The 26825-nt window shown below is 36.1% G+C and overlaps 2 protein-coding genes across 2 annotated transcripts in view; one reads left to right on the forward strand and one right to left on the reverse strand.

The window, feature by feature from the left end:
- The window catches only part of LOC129792945 (beta-1,3-galactosyltransferase 5), a 1144668-nt gene that overhangs the window by 533005 nt on the left and 584838 nt on the right, over window positions 1-26825 (reverse strand). The gene's annotated exons all lie outside the window — the stretch shown is intronic.
- LOC129792976 (contactin-2-like) lies at window positions 1102-24936 on the forward strand. Its single transcript, XM_055832480.1, has 6 exons — window positions 1102-1651; window positions 14664-14812; window positions 16948-17158; window positions 19411-19522; window positions 19871-20046; window positions 24389-24936. Exons 1-6 carry the CDS (start codon window positions 1543-1545, stop codon window positions 24517-24519), a joined length of 888 nt encoding a protein of 295 aa, XP_055688455.1. The 5' UTR covers window positions 1102-1542; the 3' UTR covers window positions 24520-24936.

Raw genomic sequence — 26825 nt, forward strand, 5'->3', positions numbered from 1 at the left:
TCTGACGAACACCGGAAGCCTCTTGCAATAACATCGATACGTCAGAAAAAAGAAGAAAATATAAAAAAAAAAGTTTTTTCGTAAATTATTTAAATTCTAGTACATGTCAGGCATTAACATTAGGTATTATGTCAAATTCGATTTTATGACAAATTCCATGTTATGTCAAATTTTTGAATTTACAGTTTACGTCAATTTACCATATATATAAATTTAAATTTTTAATCATATTATAACTCATATAAAATTCAAGCTTAATGAAAATAAGTTTAGGCACAAGTCAGTTTTACGTCAGTTTCCACTAATCTCAAATTCTAGCTAACGTCAAATTTTGACATCTGTTAAATTTTGACATCTGTCAAATTTTGTAGTATTTTAATTTATTTTCTGTTATTGATCCTTTATGTTTTATTTTATTCTATTCTATTCCACTCCTTTAATATTTTTTACAGTTTATTTCGGTCCTCTTTCTACTCCATTTTCTTTTCTATTTTACACTATTCTATACTGCTCTCTTCTATTTTATTCTCTTCAACTCTATTTTACTCTAATTTCTTCTATTCTGTTATTTTTTCTCTATTTTATTCCATTCTATTTCAGTTTCAAATCTTTCCTTGGAGAATGTGATCAAATGAACCATTTAGACTTTAGTTTAGACTTAGAGGTTTCATGTGATGCCCTTAGAAATTCCTCTAAAACGCCAAAGAATTCAAAGCTCCTCAAAGCTCCCCTTATGGAGGCCTCAAGTGAGTATACCTACCTGTGATGTTCAAATTTCCTAGTGACCCATACCTTCGTCCCACACACCAGAAATACTTCCTGCGTGTTTATCAGTGTTTTGCGGGGCGGGGGTGGATTGTAATTCGAGGACATCACCGGGAAACTCATCTTTCGCATTTTTCTCATTCTTCCCCATCACCTCATGTTCCAAACGGTGAAACATGAAACAACTCTCACCCCTCTTATAGCCTTTTGTTCCACACTTGGGGAAATTCTCTATACGGCTGTGTGGACATCTAAGTGGGGCGCATGTCATAAACTCGGGGAATGTGCAACCCCTCCCCTGGAAGGAACTTTCACCCTCTGACACCACGATGGTTTTCATCAGTTCGCAGCGGCATTCCCATCCGTTTGGCACGTTACATGTGTTATCGCGTGCGGTGGTTTTCTTGCGCTACCCTCTTCCTGGACAGCTGAGGTGGTGGATTAGTGTCTAAGGTCACATCACGCGCGCGGGGATTAAATTCCAAGACATAGTGTCGGGGCTATAAGAAGAGATCTGTGTCTCTTTCTTGTGTATGTGTTGCTGGGGGATTAAGTGAGGCACATTGTAGGTAATATAGGAATTTTCTCCCAAAAAAAATCGAGCATTTGCGGGAATGGTTTGAGGGTGAAACACACGAGGGTGGCTTGCAGGGAAATTTGAAAGAAAAAACTCTGCAGGATCCCCGTGGGATTGGTAATGCAGTGCTGAGCAATGTTGTGGATGTGTGTTGCAAAATATTGTGACTCTGGTGCAGAAAACACGTGAAGTTCATCTTAATGTGGTTGGGAAGATTCATCATTATCGCTGCAATGACTCTGTTCAAAGTGTCGAGTGGATACTTTTTGGATAAAGAAATTCACGGCCTGATGAGGCATCACCGCAAAGGTAAAAAAAAAAACGTTTTTTTTTCAGCAGCAAAAGTGGGCAATTATTTGTATTTTGTGGCACATTAAGTGGGGCCTATGTGGAGTTAATGTTAAAATCAATATTCATACATTCCCCCCCAATAAATACATGTGTATAATATACACCTCGTATTAGCAGTTTATTACATGCCAAGATATATTGTCATAACATTTCCCTCACCACGAAAGAAATTCTCCACCCTGGTGAGGAATTCCTTTTACCACCAATAAATCCAATAAGTTTCTTATCGACTTACTCAGCCGTGGTAGTGAAGATGATGATGATGCCGCCACAGCGGAAGGATCCCCGCGCACATACATCGTCACACCAACCACCTTTTCGGGGGGGGGGGGGGAGGAAAACGTAGGACGGAGAGGCTGCTCTGCCGCTTCTCACAAAGTTTTCCCATAAAATAAAATACGATCTCATTGGGCGGACTAATTTTCCATGCGAGGCTGCCATTGTGTGCATAAAACAAATTGATTATGCCACAACATTTGCCTTCAATTAGGCACAGTTGATTTTACATTTTCGCTCCATTACCAAAAACTCCAACAAAAGCAAAGAGTGCTCAACGGACCATTTAATAACTCCATGATGGCTTAATAATTGACGACGAGAATATGATTGGGTGTTGATGCTTGAGAAATAACGTTTGGGAATGTGTGCTCAAGCATACGAGGGAAGTTTTCTACATTAATATATATTTCTAGATATGAAATGATGTGAAAGACCTAGTTTTCGGGAACTTTGCCATCACAGATTATCTCTACTTCGTCAACGAATTTCTCTTGAAAGTCCCCTCTCTCTCTCTCGAAAAAAAAAAACATTCAGAAACATTTCAAAAGTTTCAAAGCTCTTTTTATGCTGCAGGTATTTAGGGAGATATATTGCTATATACATCATAAATATGTATACATTGAGATTGAGTATAAAGCTCATAAAGCTCCAGTTGAAGATGGCTCAAGGCAAATGTAATTCATATATTGAGGTTTATCTTTGTCTGATTGAAATATGATATTGCATTGACCTATGGGCAACTATATACATACTTATGCAATCATGTACACAATTTAATGTTTGATATGAACATTAATTAATTGAAAATGCACCAATTTATGATTCAAATTCATAAATTTATCTAAATGAGCGATGACCTAAATTGATCAAGTTTCATTAGGAGCGCATAGTAGAAAATTAGCTAATTAATATGAATTATTAGTACATTGTCTATTATGCTTAATTTATTTATCAAAAACTATAATAGATCTCATTGCAATCCCATATACAAAATCACAGCAATAAGAACTTTATAATAAAAATTTCTTGAACTGTTTGAAAAGACAGAAAAATCTAAAATATATGTATATTTTAAAAAATAATTTTCAATCATTTTCATTCCCTTAAAACAAAAACATTTTTCTCGTTGAATGACAATAAAAACTGTTAACAAAATATTTTCAACGAGAAAAATGTTCTCAATGGACTCATCCGGTGCGAATAAAAACTTTTTAGGCAATGTGGCAACATATACTACCAGGCTTTGTTATTCGATAAGGTTAATGTTTGTTTTTACACCATACAAGCGGAGGCTGTGCTATCACAAACGTGGGAGAAAATAGAGTCAACTGTGCCGTGAAACTTTAAGCGGCGGTAGTTTGTAATTTATCAGCATTTCTCTGACTCGTCCAACAAATCTTTTACACGAGATTTGCGTTCTAGTTTATGCAGCATATTTAAAATCAAACTTTAAACAATTTAGAATGTGGGAGTCAAACGCGGAATCTGACCTTTTTCTGACTCTCACAACATTGAAAACTCGTTTCAATTTCATTTAAATATTTTAAGAATTAGGTAAAACTGACAAAGTTTTATGAAGAAGAATGATAAAAACCGAGCTGATTTTGACAATTTTTCCTTAATTTCTCAATTTTTCATCAAAAATGTATTTGGTTTGAGGGAAAAAGTTGCAGAGATTTTGGAATTAAAACCACAAATACGTTACGAGTCTCCAAAAAAAACTGTCAGATTAATGGAGCTAATATTCTTAATGGGACGTGAGACTGGATCAATTCCCGTAGGAAACCAGTCTCAAGCCATTTAAAGAAGAAGAAGAAGAAGAACATATCCCGGAAAATCGATACTCTTCCTTAGGCAAGAATTGACTCCGTAATGTAATAAAGTAAGAGTAGGTACGTCTAAAAAATTTAATTCTTTGGTTTTCTTTTTTTTATAATTTGGCCTTGTGGCTTGAAAAGGCTGGGGCCGTAAAGCTTTAAAATAAAAAAATATATCATTTTAACCTTAAAAAACGAAATTTGAGGTTATAAAATCTGTAAAACTTGATTAATTTTTTTTTAATCTTTACTGCTACTTAACCATATATCATTGTTTTTGGCATCGAGTAAAATTTTTCTTTAGCTTCAGAATGACGTATATACAGCAGCATTAAAAACATAACCTCAGAACACGAATTTAAAATAATGAAATAACCAAGAAAAAAATTACAAAAATGGACAATTTTTAATTTTTTACTGTTGATCCTACTGCTTACTTCTCTACGTACTTTCTTAAAAAACTGTGAATTTTCCGATAATTTTTCACGTTTAAAAATAATTCTAACCCCTCTTACGTCATTTAGTTACGCACGCACCTTACACTTTTCTAGTGAATTCTTCGTCTATTTTTAATGCGAATAAAAAAAAATATAAATTTTTCCAAAAGAATTTTAGTCATTTGCTCAAAAGACCTTGTAGCCTCCAAAAGGTCATCATGCGCAGTTGATGGTTTTTAGCACATCATGAGTACATTTGCGCGAATGAAGCACTTGAAGTGGTTGAACAGAATTTCTTGCCTGACTTGCAAGATAGTTATCAGGTACTTAAATTTTACTTTTCAATTTTAACTTCCTGCCAGAAGAATTTCCTGGTCATTTCTGCTGAGGAGGAAAAATTACTCGAGGGGGGGGGGTGAAAAATACTTACAGAGAATGACTTTTCAATGAATTCTTCCGCCGTCGGTTCTGCAACAAATGGAGAGAAAATGCATTTCCTTTTTTTTTGCCACCCTTCGCTGTCCAATGAAATTGGGGCAAAAAACACCACCGAAAGCATGAAAGGCACTCGAGGGAGGGAATATTCGTAAAATTTTATGGAGCACATTTCTGTGAGACTTTTTTTCTTCTTTTACTCCTCTTGCACCCACAGCCCCCCTAAAGAAATCTCTCTCGTGTGTGTGGGGTGAGAATTGGGGGTTTGGGGAAAACTTTTCAGCAAGACGTGGAATATATTGAATTTGATTTTGTACGTTTAAAGAATTTATCTCATTTATTTCTCTTCCATCTTCTCTCTCAAAAAAAAAGAACGCCCCGCACAGCCCCGCGTGTATATAGCAAGAGGAGTTTAAATTGAACGGAGAAAAAAGTCGTTTTGGGGTTTTGGGACAATGTAAGGAATATTTTGAAGGGGTGTGGGCGTAATCCCGGAACATCCCCCGCCCTAATATTGATTGACGAGTTTGTATATAAATGAAGGAAATATTTTGAAGCATGTTTGTGAAGTAATTAAATGTAGTGCTGCTGGGGAAAGCGCTATTAATTGATTGATATCCACACTTGTAATTTCTATTTTGGGGAGGGTTTTGTTGTAAGCCGTGGACATGTGAGTTTCCCACATTAAACCACCCCCGCTGGTACAGCACACAATACACTTGCCCAAGAGTGAATTGATTGAATTATTAATTACCAAATGACTGATTGATAAATCGTTGGGGCCATCGAGGCAATTTGTTACGTCCGCGTGTCCGATGTACTTGCTTGTTGATTTATCCGGGTGAGAGAAATAGATACCACAAGTGTTTTCAATTCCTTCCGGATTACTACTTCCACCCGCCTCCCCTGTGTACACCCGCATTTATCCAACCCATAATGATTGATTAGCTTCAACCCCAAACCCGGCGTATTTCAGGGAGGGCGTTTGGGTACAGAAAAAGCTTTTCCCAGAGCTTTCACACAGCCCTAATCGCACAGAGTGGCGCGGCTGTCGTAATTTGAAGGGGGGGGGGGGGGGTCCCACCATCGCCGCAACCCATAAGGAATTACCCTGAAATTTGTGTGGAAATACAGATGGAAATTTTCCACTTTGGCAGAATGACGATCCACTCAATTGGCGCCGTTCCAATTCAATCAGACAGAGTGGTGCACAAAATATGCCAATTGAATGACCAAATTGGGTAATTGTTTCACCTTATTGACACTATACTACATATACTAGGAGAAAATTTTTTCAGCTTTTCACCATATATTTTATTTTATTTTCCAATTTTTCCAAAAAAAAATCCAAGAGCTTTTTTTATGCTTCAATTAAAAAGAGAATTGGAATTGTGCCAGATTAAAAAAAATATTGTCCATTCCATTTTCTCATTGAGATTTGTTTTAAAACAAAATGAATTTTTATTCATTAATAAATCAGCAGCTGTGAAGCAAATAGATGAAGATTGAAAAGATATTTTTGAAATAAATAGTAAAAATAAATTTAATTAAATAATTTTTCTTTTAAATAAATAAAATATAAGAGCTTTTCTGGGAAAATAATTTGAAATAAAAGTTCATCTGTAGAACTCTTAAAGAACATTAAAGAATTGGAATCAAGCCGCAACACCCGGAGGGCTGGGCTCTCTATTGTGTTCCATCTCGTTTTTTGGAAATTCAAGGGAATTAATTAGGGAATTTGGTCTATGTATGTAACATATAATAGACGTATTGTACATATAACCGTGACTTGGAGAACTTTTCATTCGTTACAAAATTAGGTCAAAAACTTAAACAGTCCTTCCGGGAACTCTGGAGTTACTTCCAAGTCTCTCGAAATAAAAGAAAAAGCAGCTTTCGCTCGATTTTTCTTGTGATTTTCCCTTTGATCTTCTAAAATGCTGAATGACTTTAAATTATTTTCAATTATTATATGTATTTTCATTGCTGTGAAATAGAATTTAAGATTTTCCATTCGCTAAAAATTCTCAGAAAAAAAAGCTCCCAAGCTTTTCTTTCTTTGGAAAAATGTGTCCTCGTGCGCAAAAAAGTCCGACCTACACAGGCACATGTGTCTCCTTTCTTCGCGCGATAAAATGTGACTTAATGAAATGTTTTCCTTCACGTAAATGTGACAGAAGGAATTTATTCCTTGTAAAGTCATAAAATACATTTCATTTCTTCTCTTGAGAATTTCCACGACTTTGAAACAAAGGGAAAAGCGTAACAAACTGTAAGAAAATGTCTCTGTCTCCCTTCTTATTTTGTTTGTTTGTTCACAAAACAATGTGTAATAAGAAAATTCTAAGGCAGAAAACAAGAAGGGAATACAAAGGGAAAAGTCAAATCCTTAACTAAATTGCTTTCAAGTTAGAAATTAAAAATTTATAAGCAAAAAAATAGGAGGAAGTAATAAAATGAATAATTTGCGTTGGATTATTTTGAGTATTTTCCGGGGAAATCTTATGATTTCTGAGAAATTCACATGTGTGGATTTTTTTTTATTTTAATCAAACAAAATAATGAATGTTCGTAGCACTTTTGAGATTTCAGAAAATTCTCAGAAAATCGTGTGAATAGAATATTCAGAGAGGAATTGAAACATTTTATTCAATCAAATGCATCAACGTGCAAAAATGTATGTATTGTGGTAGCATGGAAAACTCTGCTGCAATTTTCCAACCGTAAAAAAGCTTCACAAATTAACCTCCAAGTGGGGAGCCAGCTACCATCCGTGTGCTAAAGAAAGACTACATGGTTACATCTCTGGAGGAAGATCAAGTGATTTTATGCGTCATGTTTCATTAAATATTTTTATTATGACACTAAAAGTCACTCAGTGTAAATTACATAGCCCATCCTATGCTTCACATTCATTAAAATATTATATCGCCATGTCCTGGGTATCAACTATTTTCATCTATGGGGGCGAGAAGTTTTCTGTGAGGGCTGTATTATATATTTTGGTCGAACTACCCCCGAGGGATTGTCCCAAATGTTTGGTTGGGGAGTATTAATTTTCACTTTTCGCACACAACCGGGGGGCTGAAGTGTAAGAAAATTTATGAAAGTATAGAGGCCAACGACGGTGCGGCATATTTACCACCACCACCCTCCTACCCTGAAAAAGCTCATCCGCTTTTGGCCTTTTCGCAACCTGAGTAGTCCTGTGAAATATTCATTAGAGACCATTTGCACAATTAGTATCCAGCATGTCGCACAGTAATTATCGTTCCGGAACTTGGTTCCTTCTTCTCATCGCACACAACATTCACCGCCACCATTAATGCTATATCGTGCAGTGTAAATTTTTCCGTCCAACAATATACGCGCGCCCATACGAAAAGCATTGAGAGCTTTTTTGGCGCACTCACAATGTGCCCTCATGTGTGGAAAATGTTCAAGTGAGACACTCCAAAAGCTCAACTCACTCGATGATTTGCTGCATGTCGTACATGCGGGGAAGTATTAAATGGTAATTGAAACAATTTGCATTTCACTCCAAAATGGGTAGTACGGGAAGTCATGTCACAAATGTATCTATTATTGCTGACAACGTTTGCTCACCCCCAAAGACTTTACTTACTACAAAAGTATACAGAGGCCAAGAGAAAGACTCATGGACGCCCTAGAAATTACAAAATCAATTTCAAACAGCCCAAAAGGGAGTCCCAAATGGCGTGTGGAAATGTTCTCAATTCCAGCACTGAAAATGGGAATATGTCATTTGGAATTTGGAATGCATTTCTCAATTATATGCAAAGTACCCCTATTTACCCTACAATTTTGTAAGGCTACGGAATGCAATTTACTGTAGGATTTTTCTTTATATTACTGTTAAGGGAAACATTAGAAGAATAGTCGTGAAGACATTGATGGAAGCAAATTATCCACCAATTTTCTTTTATTTTTTTTTCATGATAATATGAAGACTTATTTGATGTCTTTGAAAAGGAGTTAATGCACGGTTCATGTAAAAACTTTATGGCAGAACAATTTTAATCAACTCCACCTTGTAGGGAATAAAATAAATAGAAAAATCGCGAGAGAAACTCCCCAATATCTACTGAGATCACACAGAAAAAGGCAGTAAAACATTGCCAATAAAAAGCGAAACATGCCGCAATTTGCAGATTTTGTCCCCCTAAAAATATCTTTCAAAACTTTTTTTTTATAAATTGGTCGCGCATTTTCCGCGAAGGTTTCTTCTTTTTTTTTAGTTATGTAATAATAAATATTTATTACAAGACAATTGACACTTTTATTGATTATGCAAAATTATTTTGAAAAAGAAAACAAACCGCGGAAAACTCGAGACAAGTCTATAAAAAAGTTATGAAACATTTTCTAGAATGAAAAAAACTGCAAATGGCGACATAATGTTTTGCATTTTTCTGGCAATCTTTTCTTCCTTTTTTATGTGATCCTAGTATATTTTTGGGAGTTTCTTTTGCGATTCTTCAATATTTTTTGATTCTCTAGAAAATGAAATGGTTCAAAATTGTTCTGCGATAGGGGAAGTTTTTACACGACCTTTGCATGAACTCCTTTGTAAGAATGTTTGACATTTCTGAAAAAAAGTATTTATAGCTTTAAAAGCTCCGAAACTGAAAATAAGAGTTTTAAATATTGTATTAATTTATTGCTTCAAAGAAAGATTTTCTTGCTATAATTAAATATTTAGAAATTATGTAATATAATCATGAAAAAAACTGGAAAAAGCTGAGAAATAAACTAGAAAAGCTGTGTCCAAATCACAGATAAAAGCTCAAAAAGTAAAGCTCAAAGAAACCGCAATATCATTTATAGGATTTATTTCAATCTTTCTTAATTTTTTACAATGTTTCATTTAATAAATATTTTCATGCATTTTTTTTAATTCTGCTTTACTATATATAGCACAATTTGTAGGTAGAATATGTAGCAACTTCGGTGATGAAAATTGTAACATTATGCTGAGCGTGCTGAGCGTGCTGAGCATAAAGCCGACGTCTGCAATGTGCTGCACCCCAAAAGCGCTATAGGGGTAGTTTTTCACAAACAATTCGTATTTCTTGGCAACCAAACACCCCCATGTTCCTTTCGCGACGAATAGCCGGTGCTTGTGGTGTGGAAATTCACTTATGCGAAAAGCGAGGCAGTTATTATTTGTTATGTAGTTTGTTACCCCATATGGGAAAAGTTGTTTAATCCCAGACAAAGCCGTCTCTCTGTACATCCATTGTCCGCTTGCCAAGGCTCAGGGTGGGTCCTTTTGTGCCAGGGAGTCGGCTCGTGTGCCACCCTCTCTCTTCCTTCCCCTCTCAGCACACACACCGTGGGCATATACAATGGTAACCACTTAGGCAAGACAGTGTGTGGCATGTGATATGCGATAAAAGCGTCACCACTTGCGCCATTATTTCTGCGTTGTCGTCCTGTGGCATTTAAATTGTCCTCGCAACTGCTTCACACATCCACTTGTAATTAATTCCCAAATAATTACGTGCGATTATCTACCCTGTGCTACGTTACCCCGCACATTGTTTCTCGTGAATTGTTCATCGTTCTGCCCCCTTCTTAGTTCACGGATGACAAATTCATCACCAACTTTGGCCGAAGCAACTTCCAGCATACACTTCTTGGTGTCCAATAAAACTTGCAAGAAGTCTGCGGTTTGGCCACATTTACCCACAGCCTGGAGAGAACACATGAGACGTCACAGAAGTTTTCCTTCAAAAGTAGCTTTGAAAATGGACAATAAATTGGAAAACTAACACGATATGAGCGAGCACTGTGATCTTTCCAATAGCAAACAATCAATTGTTGTGGACTTTTTTCTTCTCCGCAAAGTTCTTCGCTTCCTGTGGGAAGTACGACTCGTGGAAAAAGTGAAAAAGTAGCAACAATGATTGGATGTTCTCTCTTTAAAGTCATTCGTTTGAGCTTTGAAGGGGTTTATTCATTTTTGACAGCATTTGCCGCATTTGCGATTTCTATTGAAGATACACAAAATAAGCTTTGTAGAAGGTTTTCAAGAAAAATCTAACCGACTTTACATTTATACTGGAGCTTATTTCAGTGAAAAATTGAAAGTTTCTTTGGCTTTTCTTGAATTTTTCTTCCTTCTCTACAAGATTTTTTTTTCCTAATTTAAATATTTGAATGTAGTTATTACTGATATATCGGGTAACCCGGTTAACGCGGTTAACCGATATATCGGTGTAAACTGAAATGTCAAAGGCTTTTGCTCATTATTGTCTGAGCGTTCGAGTGAATCACATGTTTAAGTCTGAGCTGAAATAAATGAGTTTTTTCTACTGAAATATAAAAATTACAAGAACAATAGTGAATAAACTCTTTTTCACGAAGTTTTGGGCTTTTCCTTTAGATTCTGTCTGTGTGGAAAAAAATAGGAATTTGATCAGGGAAATCATGTGCAAATGATATTAAGAAAATGCTCTGAAATTGCATTGACTTTTACCCATATTTAATCTTTTGATTTTTAATATTTTCACAAATTAAATGTTGAATAGAAAGCTTGGAAAATCAGATTAAATTTAAGTTATAATGTAGATTTCTAGACATTTTCTACAATAATTTCTTATTTTGAATCTTTCTTCCAAAGAAAGAAAATATTTGGAGGAAAAATTAACGAACTTTCCCACAATTTTCTAAATTTTTTCATATTTTCCATAATAAGTTTACTTTAAGTTCAATTAAAATGTTTGAGAATTTTAAAATGTTTCTCTGCTACTAAAGCCAGGAGTTTATAAACCAAAAACTTTTTCTTATAAATGCATTAGAAGCTTTCATGGTAGCTTTCTTAATTAGGAAAATTTTAAAACGAGTTTAGTGAGCAATCATACGTAAATTACCTACAGCACCAACACAAAATACCTGCATAGAAAAGAGTTTTTTTTTCTTTCCATAAAGGAGATTTTATTGAGTTTTACTCGAACATTTTCTCAGCTATATACACGTGCGTGGTTTAGTGTTGAATTTGCATTTTCCTTCGACATTCATGAGTGTTTTTTGGCATCAAAATTCACAGGATTTTCCCGAGTGAAACTCCCCACAAAAGGCAGAGAAATCTCATTCTCAAATGGACGGGAAAATGTCTCTTGAGACGAAGCGATTAGAATAGTTAAGTACCCTCCTTTGGGGGGTGGAAATTCGTCTCTGGCTCCTCATGAGATTTCCATCGCAATCTCATTTACAGAATCTTCTGCTTTCTTTGGGGTCTTGGGGGGAAAATTGTCATCGCAACTGGCGCTTTTGGGCTGACCCTTTGAGATGCTTTTGTGATAAAAGGTTGCATGTGGGAGATAAATTTAATGTGACAGGAGGGAGCACCTAAACAACACTAAGGGGTGCGAAAAAGTATCTCTTGAATCATTTCCTCGCAATTGGCGCCAAAATTGCTGCGTAAAAGATTTAATTGAAAAGAATATCTCAGCGAGAAATCACAACTTTTCGTTGGCAATTGAGCCACCCTTATGCCGTCCCTCTCCTGAGGGGGCTGTAAAGAAGTTTTGCAGAGATGCGAGAAAAATAGGAAATTCGGCGAAAAGTCAAACACAAACGACCCCCAACCATGCGGAAAAGGTGCTGTGTTGTGTGTCAAAAAGCCAACGTCATGCAATAGTGCCATTCCTCTATATACGGTAGGGAGTAAAGGTATATTTTCTTACCTACATACCTGACTCACAACACAACCCCTCCCCACACAGCCACATTATGAGAGACGTCCAATGCGAATCTGTGGTGTGCATGTCAGAGCTCCGTAAATGAATTGGGGATTAAATGCCAACCACTTGCTACATATGTTTGGGTCTCTCCACCCCCTTCCACCCCCCACTTATTGTCCCATTTCGTTTATGTGGCCAATCCATTTTAATTGTAATTTAGTGAAATGGGATTGACAAGACTTAAATTGCCCTGTTTTTCCCACCCCGACAACTCCATTTTGTGCCCAACACAGTAAATATTTTTCCTCCTGCTAGACATGCAACGAAGCTACTTTGAGTGCTCATTGAATGTTTTTCTATTGCACCCCAAACCACTCCTTCCCCACACAAACCCTAGAGCAATGGGTTAGGTGATGCCATCATTTATTTCCAGAGCAGGAACAAGAACAAAATGGACAGGATAAATTGTCTTTTGTACTTTATTGCACATTCTGCATACAATCACATGGCAAAAGACCAAGAAATTCCGCCATGGAATGTCTCATGACAGCTTGGAATGCTTCACTTAAGATTTGTTTAGTTGAGATTAGCTTTCATGCACGAATCCCCTTCTCCATGGTTTTGCAGTTATCATGATGTTAAAAGTTTTCTTTTTCTTTGAGTATTTCTTAATCTAAAAGATTTTAGAGATAAAATTGAATTTATTATTCAGAGATTTAGAAGTAAATTGGCTAAAGAACAAAAGAAATGTAGAATATGGGTAAGGTACATTGCTCTCTGTCTAGAAATACCTAAAAAGAAAAAGATTAAGAATTAAAAAAACAACTAAATTCAAACCTAAAGAGTGTTTAATTGAAACCATAACAGGGCTAGACTCAAACTTAAAAAGTATTAACATCTAGGCAAAGTTTTTATCTGACTTTAAAGTCCAAGAGAAGCTCGGATTGAGGAGAAAAAGCTTTAAAAATTACTAAATTCAAACCTAAAATTGTTTATTATAATTTTATCATACAAAAACAAGTGAATTTATCAAGGAATAATTTTCCGATTTATTTAAAATCCTTCCACCCTTTTAACCCTTGGAGGATTTTGTTGGCCAAAGTGGCCATGTCGCCTTTTTTTAATCGCCACAGACTTAAAATCTATTTAATACTTCGTGATAAATTCTACGTCTGTTTATAGGGAAGTTTCATTACTTCAATATCGCCGAAAGAAAACTTGGAAAAATATTTTCTTTTGAGAAAAAATGAAGACCAAACTTTTGAGGTTAGAAACCTCGATCATCCAAGTGTTAATTTATACGCAACTTCCACGAATGAATTTGAATTTAATAAATCATTTGAAATGCAAAAAATCAAAAATTACCAAAGAGTTCATTGAAGAATATTCAAGGTAAACAAATTAGTCAAAACATCCCCATGAAATTTCACCCCTTGAAGGTGAAAATCAATTAGGAACCGTCTGCTGTGTCCTAAAATGCGAAGAATTGACGCTACGAGGGCAAAAAGGGTGCACGAGAAGTACGTGGAATCATGTGAAGCAACCATAAGACTTTGAATTATGAATTCCGGAATATTGGTAGTCACGAAATTTCTCGAAAATGGCGAGGAAGCTTTTCTAGCTCTGGGAGAATGGAAAAGCTTGTTGGTTGTAGTATAAACAGCTATGCCGTGTTAGGGGTGAATTTTGAAGATTTTTTTTGCATTTAAGAATGAAATTCATTTTGAAATGCCAAGACTTTTTCGCTCTACTTGAGTTAAAATCTTAATTTGTTTGCAATTTCATTTTTTTGCGCCAGTTGTACAAGAAAATTGCATACTAGAGGATTTTCCACGGGCAGTTGGGAGATTTTTTATGGGCTGATGGGAGGGATAAAGTAGTGGTGGAGAGGGCTAATGAATACTGTATGACTCCGGGAGTTGCTTACACTTGAAGGGGTCTCTCGGTGGTGTATTATGCAAAATCTCATTTTGGGGTGTGGCTCAGAGCCAAAATTTATATTATAGCCCATCGTGTTCTCTTTCACATTCACTCACAACCAAACGAAAGTGGCCAAAAGGTTACACGAAGGGGGAGGGATGGGGTCAGGAGGTAACCGCGCTAAGGGCGCTAAGGGCGCTAAGTGGGTGGTAAGACTCCAGAAAACGATATAGGAAGTCATTTTGGGGGAAGGACAGAGGTGGGAGCTTTTATAGAAGTGAAAGCTTGTATTTTGTGTGTGTGGGTGGAGCAGCAAAAACGAAAACCCATTAATTTATAACCTCCACAAAAATAATTTCTCTCTCTCGTGCAGATTTTACCGAACACCGGGGCGGCCATCACAACTCCCTCACATCAGGACATCCTGGTCAATTTTTAACGAAAAACAACACCCGTGTGATAAGCCAGCGCGGCGGTCTGGCCATCCTGCCATGTAGCGTCTCACTCACAACACCAGCCACTGTAAGTAAGTATTTTGTACTAAAACCACCCCCATCAAGCACCCTCTCGCAGCCCCAAAGAATAAAAAATAAATAAAAAACAGCAGAAAAATCTCCTCCTCCACCCCCTCCCCACCAGTGTGAGGGTGCGAGACTTCTTCTGCTCGAGGGTGGCTCATTAAATAGTAATTCTTTCTCGATTCCCCACAAAAGCGTTTCTGCCCTGCGTTGCGTTTTAATTTGAAAGAAACAACCACAAAATCAGTGAAGGGCGAATATTTACATTCACCCAATTTACTTTTCGGGACGGGGGGTTGCTCCGCTCCTTTTTGGCGGAAACACACCCACGCTACCATGAGCAAACACCACCGCATTCCCGGTGCGCCGAACAACCTAATTTACTAATAGAAAAACAAACTAATTCGAGAATGTTGGCATTTCTTGGAGGAACCTCAAAAGGCAAATATCTCATTTTCTTTAGCCACCCCTGTCCCGAAAACCCCATACAAGACGTATGACCTACATAGTGTGCCGACAAGTGAATTTTCTCATAGTTTTAGCTAAAGTAAATAAAATTATCTCCTGCACATAGCATCGTGTATTTAATTTACTCTTGAACTTCCTTTTTGCCACACAGGGGGTAATCATTGAGGGATTGAAGTTCCTCTTGCTGAGTTTAAATAAATTGAAGATTTATTTCTTGATCCTTTTTCTTATAAAACAAATAAAGTTTTTTTTTTGTAGATTTTATATCAATTAAGGCTGCAAAGAAAACGAGCCAAAACGAGCTTTTCGAAGCTTTGAACAGTTTATATATCAATGTATCGAAAAAGAACTTATTCGTTTCTAAATTCGAAGCCTCGAGCTTTCAATAATTTTAAAGCTTCTGAATGATTCAAAACTACGAATATTTCAACAAGTTTCAAAGCTTCAAATATTTCAATAAACTTCGAAGCTTTGATACTTCAAACTTCTGGAAAAAAAAGTAGAATGAAAACATGAATGGAGTAAATGTGAATTTAATAAACGCGTTGGGTACAATATAATTAAAAATTAATGTCCCCTTTTAAATTGCTCGCATGTTTCAATATTCTCGTAACATATTTGCATGCTATGTGATTTAAAATATTTCCCTTTTATGCTTTCATTTTCTTTTAAATAGCCACATGAAAGGAAAATTGAATATTACGTTACCAATACATAAATTAAGTTATTCTTTGAGGGTTTTCTTTTTTTTTTCTTTTATATTTTGTGCGATTTCTTCAAGTTTTAATGGTCATTTCTTTCATTCGGTGACTGTATTAAAGGTATTTTAAATTTAGAAAGCTTTTCGAGCATTCTTTTCGTTTTTTTAAAGCTACTTTTATCTGTTATCGAAAGCTTCGGAGCTTTTATAAAATTTTTGGCGTGAAACTGCACTGTACATAACACGATGAGAGAACCCTTAAAATAGCTTTATCTTTAATTACTAAGGGAGGATTATTAAATCTGATCTTTAGCCTTAAGTTTCACTTCAATCTTTTTAAAAAAAAATCCTTTTTGAATATTTTTTAAATCTGTACAACAAGAAGAATTAAAATTATTTCAAACTGAATTATTCCGTAATTTTAGAAAACCCCTAAAAGCATCCAAATTTGAACCATTCACACCCAATGCATGTTTGATATTTTGAAAATCACTGCATTCCCATTGCGCTTTACAATTAAATTTTTAATTAGACAACTTGGACACGGTGGACAACCACCAAATGCAATGGTTTGGCTTTGGCCATGAAAACGGGATAATTTAGTGAAATTACAGCGGACATTCCAATGACAATTTAAAATAATTATCCGCGACTCTTTGGGATATTTCCCGCAATATAATTTATGGTGGCTCTCGGGGCTACAAATGGATGTAATTATTTTTGCATTTTAGAGTTCTATGTTAACTAATTACCATGTATAAAGTCATCGAATATTACGATTAATTACATATTTTGATATGATAAATTTTCTCATTACATATTTGCATTGCTATATAGCATACACAATGCTAAATAATCGAGAAAGGATTTTATTTTTTCCGCTTTAGACAGAATTTTGAGAGAAAATTTAGATAATCGGATTGAACGTCTTTGAACGCCTCGCTCTTCTTGTTTTCCATTTTATTTTGCAGATTTCTTGGTTTCGACGGAAGGACTTTCAACTGCTGACAGTTGGCCTCCTTACGTACAGCAGCGACGACCGCTTCCAGGTGGAGCATACGCGACACCAGGGCAACTGGGCGCTACGGATCAAGAGCGCAAGGAAGGAGGACGAAGGATACTACGAGTGCCAAATTTCTACACATCCACCCCAATCGATTTTCGTTGAACTGAGAATAGTCGGTGAGTGGAAAATTGAATTGGAGGCATGAAAATTGTCTGACTTAAAGTCCCAAAAGTTCAATTTGTGTCTCTCCATGGTGTGGGTGGTGGATGGGCAACCCCCTGAGAATCGAAGAAAATGGGATATAATTCCTCAACTCAAAACCGAATGGAATCTTCTACCTGGCGGGGGAGAATGAAAAGTTATGCCCCGTCCACTTCTTAAATAATTTCTTCAAAGGGAAAAAGGAGTGTTATTGACATGTAGGGGTCACAAGGGGCCAAGGAACTCGTGCAAAACTTTGTTAGTACCTATATAAAATTAATTTTATCTCAAGTTGGGTGCAAAGTTATTGACGCGCACAACTTTGTTGGGAATTTCAGGCCTAAATGTTGAATTGGGGGACTTTATTCTTCCCCACGAGACATTTCAATTCAAGGGCATAGAAGGACTTATTTTGCTAAAATACCCGAAATACCTTTGAAATCTAACACAGAAAAATATAGAAAATTTTCATAAAGGGGAAAACTTTCTGTCGGGTTTAATGAAAATTATTTTTATGATTTTTTAAAATTTAATTTGATAAGAATTTTTTTTATAAATGTGAAGGACATGACTAAAAAAAACATTTGGAATATTTTATGGAATATTTTTGTACATTTTTCTTTTAAAAAGATCATGATTTTATGAGTAAAATGCTCAATTTCATAATCATAAAGCTTTTCTTTTTAACACAAGTTTATCAAAAATTCTTTTTAAATATTTTTTAACAATCAAAACATATTTTAAAATTATCTACATGAAAAAGTTAAAAGCTCTGACAAAGATTTATAAATTTTTAAAGTGTATGAAAAAAAATATTTTGTATCTTTTTTTTACTTTTTATTTAAAAAAAAACTGTATTTTTTTTACTTTTAGATGTAACTTGAATACTTTTTTTTATACTTTAAGCATTATTTCTAATTTTAAATTTATTCTGGAGCAATTTCTAGCCTAAATTCTGTATTCAAATAAATCTTTCGTCTTACATTTCAATCAACATGGAGCTTTAAAGAGCTTTCAAGAAATTCTTAAAGACTTGCTTAAATTTATCTTCTTTGGAGACATTCCTCAAATGAGATTAGAGAGACATTTTGAATTGGGGCTAAAGCTGATTTAGACAGACTACATAATATAGTTTTTAATTGGAGCTTTATACAGGGATGGAAACTTTTGAGGAATTCCTGAGAATTTCCCAGTCGTGAATATACATATATAGAACTCTCTTAGTTATGCAGGAACAAACCCAATGGCAATTCCCGGATTTCTATATTTAAGCACAAAAGCCCAAAAAGAACAAGCTGTAACCTCCTCCTTTTCTGCGCGTGGAATCAGGGGATGGTTGGGAAATGAATGAAAAGTTACGGGAAAATTGATTGTGTAGCAATTGTGATTGTGAAGCCGTCGTAGACGAACACTTAAGCCGTCCCAAGACTCTCGGCAATGGTTAAGACGTGAAAATCTGGATTACAACCTCCCACAAAATGTGTATTGTGAATGGGGGGATGAAGCACTTTTGGCACACCAACGAACAATGCCAAAGATATTTTGGGGATTCCTATGGGGAGAGTTAATTCTCTATGTGTGTGTGTGTGTGGAAAAGTGAAGGAAACAAATTTCCACCCCCTTTGGAGTACAATAAATCCCCCGCCCTCGGGTTCGCCATCTAATAGAGCAAATAGTAATGGATTGTAAGTGATTTCGCACAACTTTACACATCGCTCTCTCTCTCGAGTTGTGCTCACCCACTGTGGCGGGTTGCCTTTCGTTTTGGGATGGAGCATGGAGCAATGGTGCCATCCACCCTCGAACATATATACATTGCAGCACAATGGTCCTTTCTATTGTATGACAGAGAAGCATCGGGAGTTATAACTGCTGGGTGCCACAATAGCTTAGTGGGCGGCCCCCTGAAGGAGTCACCACCCAGCTTCGCTAGATAATGAAGCCATAACAGTGGTTTTCCTCCTTTTATCCCATTTAGCACTTCAACTATCTTCCCTGTCATTTTGTAGTGTTTTCAAATAAATTACCATAATTTATATTGTCACCCACACACACACGTAGGATTTTCGGGGGGTTGGAATTTACTCCTCGTCGGTGACACAATAGCAAAAGCTCCGCTGAAAGCTTTTCTTTCTATCCAAAATGCCATTGCCTTCGTGATGCCATCCTCTGCGTGCCATCTCACCCCCACCCCCGTTGTCGATGCCGAATTGCAAACATCTCCCAGAGGCGGTAGCTGAAATAATAGAAGCGCCCGATTTGCATATCAACGAGGGATCTACGCTTAGATTGGAGTGTAAGCTGAAACGAGCCACCGAGAGTCCGCTCTACGTATTTTGGTACGTTTAATCATTCACGTATGGGTTGCAAATAAACAATTCCCAAACCTTCCCCATTGACACCTCCTTGCCACCTACCCTACTCTACCCTCTTCCATCCCTTTGCCTCACCACCAAAATCATCCCCTTTGTCCCCTCATTGTGCGTGTTTGCACTGTGTGTATGAGACGAAATCCTCAAAATTAAATTTGCGCACAATCTCACCCCCATATCCACCAACTCCTGGCATGTAATGTATGTGGAATGCTGAGAGGGTATAAATCTCAGAAATAATTAGATTTATACAAGGTGTGCCCCAGCAATTTGTCTCATGGTATTTTGTCGGTGGGTTTTGCTCTTCTTTCGCAGGTACCACGACTCAAGGATGGTGAACTACGACTACGACGATGGGGTCATGGTTTCGTCGAATCGCCAGAAGTCGAGCATTCTCACAGTGCGGAATGCCACAATAAGGCACGAGGGGAACTACACGTGTGCCCCGGCGAATGCCAAGCAGTCTAGTGTCTACGTACACGTACTCAAAGGTAAAAGGAATGTCCCCTTTTCAGCGAATTTCTCTATTCTATATAACATGTGATGAAGAATATTTTGCAAAGAGAAGATTGCTCACAGAATACACAATTATTTTAATGAGGAAAAGTAAATTTCTCAAAGCTTTAAAACGTTAATTTTGAGGTATTTTTTCTCAAAAGTTTAAAATTTTTTTTTTGAAATGACATCTTCTCAAGAAAGGAGTTTATTCGTTTCTATGAGAGAGAAACCCTCATCAAGAAATCATCGAAGAAATTTCCAAATTTTTACTGGTATCAGCTTTAAAAGAGCAGAAAATATTTGTTACAAAAATGCAAACAATGTCGTCATTGATGTTGTTTTTTTTTTTAATTTAATGCATGAAGCATAGAAATACTATTACAGTAATCTTTAATCTAGCATAAACGCGAATGCTTCATTAATTTAAAGACAATCAAAGAATCATAGCCAGAAAAATAGAATAGTGACGTCATTGTTTGCATTTTTAAGCAAAGATTTAGCTACTTTTCTTATCTGATTTTAGTAGAAAGTGGGAAATCTCCTTATTTTCATATTCTCTTTAGATGCTCTAAAATATTAAATGTCTATCTACTGGTTATTTAATCCTCAAATAAGGATCAATCCATATAAAAACGAATAAACTCCTTTTAGAAAATTTACAATATTGTATATTGCCGTATAACTTATTCATCAACGTCCTGTAGGATTTTTTTCTATAAAAGCAAAGAACATCGTGCAAAATATTCTATTGAGAAAATCGAGAAAATCTCAAAAGAAAAAAAATCCTCAAAGTTACAAATAAGCTCTTGAGAAAAGCTTTCAAGCTTTCAATATACTTTAAAAAAATCTTTTTTAAACAAATTTTTTAATCACGAAAGTTTGCGTCTTTTGAAACTACACATAATTGGGGAAAAAATTTAATTTTATCCTGTCGTAAAGCTCATTGATGTTGATTAAAAATGAAATTTCAGACGATTGTCTATAGGAGTGCTATAACGATTACTTTTCCCTATATACTCCTGCGGAAATCTTCCAACAATTTTTTCGTCGAACGTGAAAATCTGCATAAAAGCCCTGAGTTCAATAAGTCTTAATTTTTCGTAATATTTTCATCAAACCAATTTTAGATTATTCATTTATTTCAAATCATTAAAAATCTCTGATAAAAACAAGATAGAAGTATTAATAGAAGCTTACCAGATTAATTCTGAGAATTATTCTCCCTTTGATTTCGCGTGAAAAAAGCTCACATTTACGGATAAAAAGCTCTCCATGTTGCTTTGATAAATTACTCATATTGATTTAAAATGGAGATTCTCATTAATAGAATGTAATGTGGAGATGTTCTGTACTGATAGCTCCAGGGGAATTTTCCAGCTTTTCTCCTTCTCCCCACATTAGAATGTAATACATGAAACAACATAAAACATTAGAGAAAAGGAGATATTAACCTTTTCCGTGAAAGCGAATGAGCTTTGGCTTTGGCGTGTGATTTGCAAATACCTTCGCAAACAATCTACTATCCCCCGCGATATAAATAATGTGCTTTTGTTGCGTAATCTTGGAAGGGGGGTTGCTGATGGGAGCCTTGTTTAACTTTCACCTTAGCTGGGTGCCGGGGTATTACTCATCTCCGCGTGCCACCCGCCATTCAACGGCAAACAATACATCGTGAAGGGGAAGACAATTGGGCGCCAAATGCAGGCTCATGTGGAGAAAGTTCGCGGCGGTATACGGAAGGAGGGTTTTCAGGCATGGGAGAAGTGTATCCCAGTGGGGGTGTAAGAAAAGATATTATGTGTGGGAGAGGCCATAAAGTACACATACACATCATTGCAAACACGCACATGTTGCTCAAAAGAAAACAACTTTTAACCTTTGTCAACGTCATGTCGACATAATTTACGACGCTATTTGAGTTCAATGGAGGCGCCGGGTGTTCCACAGGGAGCCGTCGCATTCAACCAGCAACACACAATGAGTACACGGGATGGGCAAAGAGGCGATCAACCCTTATTTCATGCCCAGACATCTCGCTCAGACAGGAAATTGGAGAATTTTTTAATTTATTTTTAATACACCACCCACTCCCCGGAAGTTCATCCTGATGGGAGCCTATACGGGGAATCCTCCCTACGGAGAAATAAATAAAACGCCTTTGCTCTTTCACGCCCCGTGTCGGGGTTATTGGAAGTTCCCTCATCACCCTCCCCCTCACAATCCACCCTCTCGGCACCAGAGAGCTGAGAATTCCGTGAATAAGCAAACGGTGAGAAACCTTAAAGCATCAAAGTGTGGTTTAGACATAGAAATGCATGGAACTCGGGTGTTGGAATATCAGAAAAACATTCCGGAAATGATTGAAAAGTCGAGCTTTTCCCACCTCCTCCCCACACAAATGCAATATTCATGCGGATGAGGTGTGGGGTGTGACTGTGGTGTTTGCTGAAACCCAAGATATTGACGCTATGCTCTCCCTTTTGCACACCAACTCCCCCTGTCTGTGGTGCGGGGGAACATGTGAAATTTATCGCATTCTGGCACGAGCGCATCCAAATGAAATAACCTCCCCACGTGTAAATGCAAATCAACCACCATCAGCTCTAGCATATTACATACATAGATATGTGGCAATTTTACACAAAACCTACACACCAGTTTAACCCAAAACTACTTGTACCCGATCAGCAAATATATAACAACAAACCACATCGATTCTTTCCTATTTGGATAGGCACAAAACTACTACTAAGGCTACAAAATGTACAGAAATACAGCCCCATTGTGCACAAGAAGGGGAGCCTTAAGGGGATGTTAGATTGTTTTAAAAAGAAATGAGAACAAAATGTGCAATAGGGAGAAAATTATTTTTCCGACATCTTTTTAAATATTTATTTTGGAGAAAAGGTTACATGGACGGATTTAGGTCATCTTCCCCTATTGATTTCGATATAAATTATAAAGGGTTATGTGTATGTTGAGAATGATTGGGAGTCATTATAAATTCATTGAAAAAGACTTATTTGAAGCTTTATTGACTAACTACATAACCAGTTAACGAAATTGACCAATATTTGAGCAAAAATTGATCAATTTGTTGCGCAATATTTAATCAAAAACCGATCATTTGATGGAAAATGTTTTGTATATCAGCCCAGTAATAAACCTCATTTATTTTTATTTTATTTGAATTTTTTTAAATTCGTTCAAAGTTAGTTTTTAGTTAATCCATTTTTGACCAATGTTTGATAAAAAATTGCTCAAAACTTTGTCTAAATCTTAGTTAACCAATTTCAAACTAGTCACAAACTATTTAATCAATCTTTAAGCTTTCCACCCATTGTATTGATCGAATATTGAGCAATATTTGACGAAACTAATTTTTTATTGGGTAATCAACACTCATATGAAATACAAATCCTATTAGAGACGTGATTGCATTTGACTATACGCTCCATTTGAAAAATTCAAACGAATCCATGCATTTAATGTGGAAAAGCAAAATATATATTCCGTACATGCTTATATTTCAGGCTTGTGGGAAAATAAATGAGCCACCCCCTTTTCCTCTGGGCAGAACGGACCACACTAGAGGAGTAGAAAATGACATCTATAGGGCGATACTTAAAAAAGTTATGTGCCCCACTTAAATGGCAATTTAAAGGCCTCTCAGGGGTGAATTAATGTTTCGTTCGGGCACTCCTTTTTTTTCGCCTTAATGCCTGATTTAGTGTATTTAATTTTATTGAACACTCAATTATTTGACTGCAGAGAGCACACAAAAAAAGGTTGGGAGCTTGGAGCTTTTGCGCTCGCCGCGTTTCGTGAGTGTGGCAATTTGTAATAAAAAAGAATTTGTGTTTGGAGAAGCAATTCACGTGTTCGCCTTTTCGGTATACAAACACACACACACAACCCCGAAAAAAAAAGCTTCCACGTCGAGGGGGCGTCAAGGGGGTCGGTTGAATGAACACCCAAACATGGGAGGGTGATGGAAAATGCCGATAGTGGGTAATAATTAATATAAAATTGCATGTTTCCCATTTGTAATTTTTCACATGGAGATTCATATCAACTGCGGGGGTGGTGTGGGGTATTTGGGGGTGGAACACATTACATAAAAAAAATCTCATTCGCATTTGGGTTTGCCTCAAGTGTTTGGCGCTTTGTTCACTTAATGACCGCACGATAAGGTGTGTGTTCGCGCGGGATTTTCCTCTTCAAATGGCGCAAACTTTCGTCATTTCCCTCCCACCCTCTCACTGGGAAAAAAACTCCTCCATCAAATTGCCTGTAAGGGGTGTCTAATTGCCACATTTTCCCGTATTTTCACAGGTGAGAAGCCAGCCGCAATGCAGCATCCAACCAAAAGTGCAAATGACGCCAATATGACTCCTCTTGATCGATTTCTCACAGTGTATCTCTGTGTATTTCTCTTTCCCATCGTTAAGTATGTCGTATTCTAATGATTTCTCAAATGCCATAAAAGGAGAAATCTATGCAAAAAAATCTCATGTGAAGTTTGGATATTTATTTTAAAATGTTGAAGTTTGAGATGAAAAAAAGGACGTGATTAATAGAACGGGACATGGTAAGGATATTCCCAAAAAAATAAGAAAATTAAGAGCTCAGATGATTAGAGAAAGGAGATGATTGCAAGCTAAAGAAAAAAAACTAATCTTTACATTCTCTGGAGAAGAAAATGAGAAAAAAGTATAAAAAAAAGAAGAAGAAATCTCCATGTAAATATAAACTTTAAATAAAAAATATATATATAAAAGGCATAGAGTGAAGATTATGGAATAAATGTAAAATTATGTTGTCAGGATCTTGAACAACGTCAACTACAAAAATAAATACACAATGTATGATGAATAATTGAATATTCAATTTGTTTTTCAAACTCACCCTCCTTCACACAAAGAGCTTTTATGCAAAATATTTGAGCCCCCCCCTCCATTTTTGAACCAACAACAAAGCTCACAGAAGAGAAAGCCAACAAACAACTTTCTGCAATTTATACAATTTTTCATGTGTGAGGAAAAATAGAGAAAATTCCCACCAAGAGTTCACACAGATTGCAGCATTTTCTCTGATGGTACACGGATTGGATTTTGTTCTAGACAGCTGCGGGAAAAGTGTCATGTACTGTAAAAGCTTTTTCAGCAAATTAATTCACCAATGCTTTTGCACTTCTCTCTTTTGATTTCTCCTGCTTTCCCATGCCCTCTCCACTGTAAATGTTGCACCGTCAACAATATACTGCAGAGAGATCGTTTGACTTTCACGTCCATCAGGTCAAAGTGAATTTCAGCATAAGGTGAGTGATGTGATGGATAGGGGAGACCGGGGTTAAAAAAGTCACTTTAGAGTTTAGAAAAAGGTCAAAATATCATATTTCCCAAACAGATAAAGCGAAATGTATAGCTCATTTCTTTAGGAAATTTACTGCCCTATAACTCTTTCTCAGATCATTTTGTTCTATCTAGCTAGGAAATATGATATTTTAGGCTTTTTCCAAACCCTTAAGTGACTTTATTAGCCCCGCTCTCCCCTATATTTGTATTTAAAAATAAATATATCAATAATTTTAATTAAAATAATTGCATTGCAGCACTTTGTACAGGATAAAATGAGAGTGGATAAAAGAGAATTTTAAAAATGAAATTTGAAAAAAAAAAATTTAGAGGAAACTGGGGTTATTTAATAAGATTTTTTAACAGATTTTTGGGGTGAAAATTTTGAATTTTTAACGGTTGGTTTACTGTGTAGCCTTAGGTCTGGACACGTTCGTAAAATCATCTTCTAGGATTTAAGTTACAATGCAAAGATTATGATGGAAATGGACGGAAGAGAGTCCCTATCATTTTTTTCTTTGAAAGCTACATTTATCCCCTTTCCAAATCTGCCAGAGTGACCAAAATCGGATAAGGGGTTGATTTTTAAGGGTTAGTTTAAGAGAAAATGACACTTTTTGCAAGGGTCTTCTGGATCGACTGCCAAAATTCAGCCCCTTGGTCGATTTTGATCAATTTGATCTCCTTTGAAAGAGGAAGAGTGCAACTTTCAAAGTTCTTTTTTATTTGTGAAAATCGGATGGCGAGAAAAAAGTAAGACTAACTTTTTTTGTAAGAAACTCTTCTAAAATACATGCACAAATTTCATTATTATGACTTTCATTAAAATTATATTTGAATATGACTTAAGATATCTAAGGATGCACAATAGGCCCACATGGGCCGCAGTGCTCAGGAGACGAAAGTCTCCGGACCCCATTTAACGTAACGTAACGTAAGATATCTAAGGCTGTAGTTGAACAAATTCAATGAATTTCTTTTTGTTTGAAAGCTACATTCATCCCCTTTCCAAATCTGCCAGGTTGATCAAAATAGGATGAGGGGTTAACTTATTGAAATCAATTCAAGATGATTAAGTTTTTAATTTTTTTTTTCAATTCAACGGAAATTAAAAAAAAAAATGAAAAAAAAGACTTTGAAGTCGAAGTTTATAAAGACTCAATTTAATAAACCATAATAACGGCTTTTTGTTAAAATTAACAGCTTACGATAAACACGACACTTTTATTTTCTAACGTTTGATATTTCTTTTCAAGCGTTAGACTTTCTCTTTCAAGGTTAGACGTTTCTTTCCCTTTTAATTAAACGTTTTCATTTCTTCAAACCTTTTTCGTTTTTTAAAGTTTGACATTTTTTCTGCAAACTTTAACGATTCTTTTTTAACGTTTGGCGTTTTTTTACGTTTGACATTTTTA

This window comes from Lutzomyia longipalpis, chromosome 3 (genome assembly GCF_024334085.1).
Source record: "Lutzomyia longipalpis isolate SR_M1_2022 chromosome 3, ASM2433408v1".
In the NCBI taxonomy this organism is placed as follows: domain Eukaryota; kingdom Metazoa; phylum Arthropoda; class Insecta; order Diptera; family Psychodidae; genus Lutzomyia; species Lutzomyia longipalpis.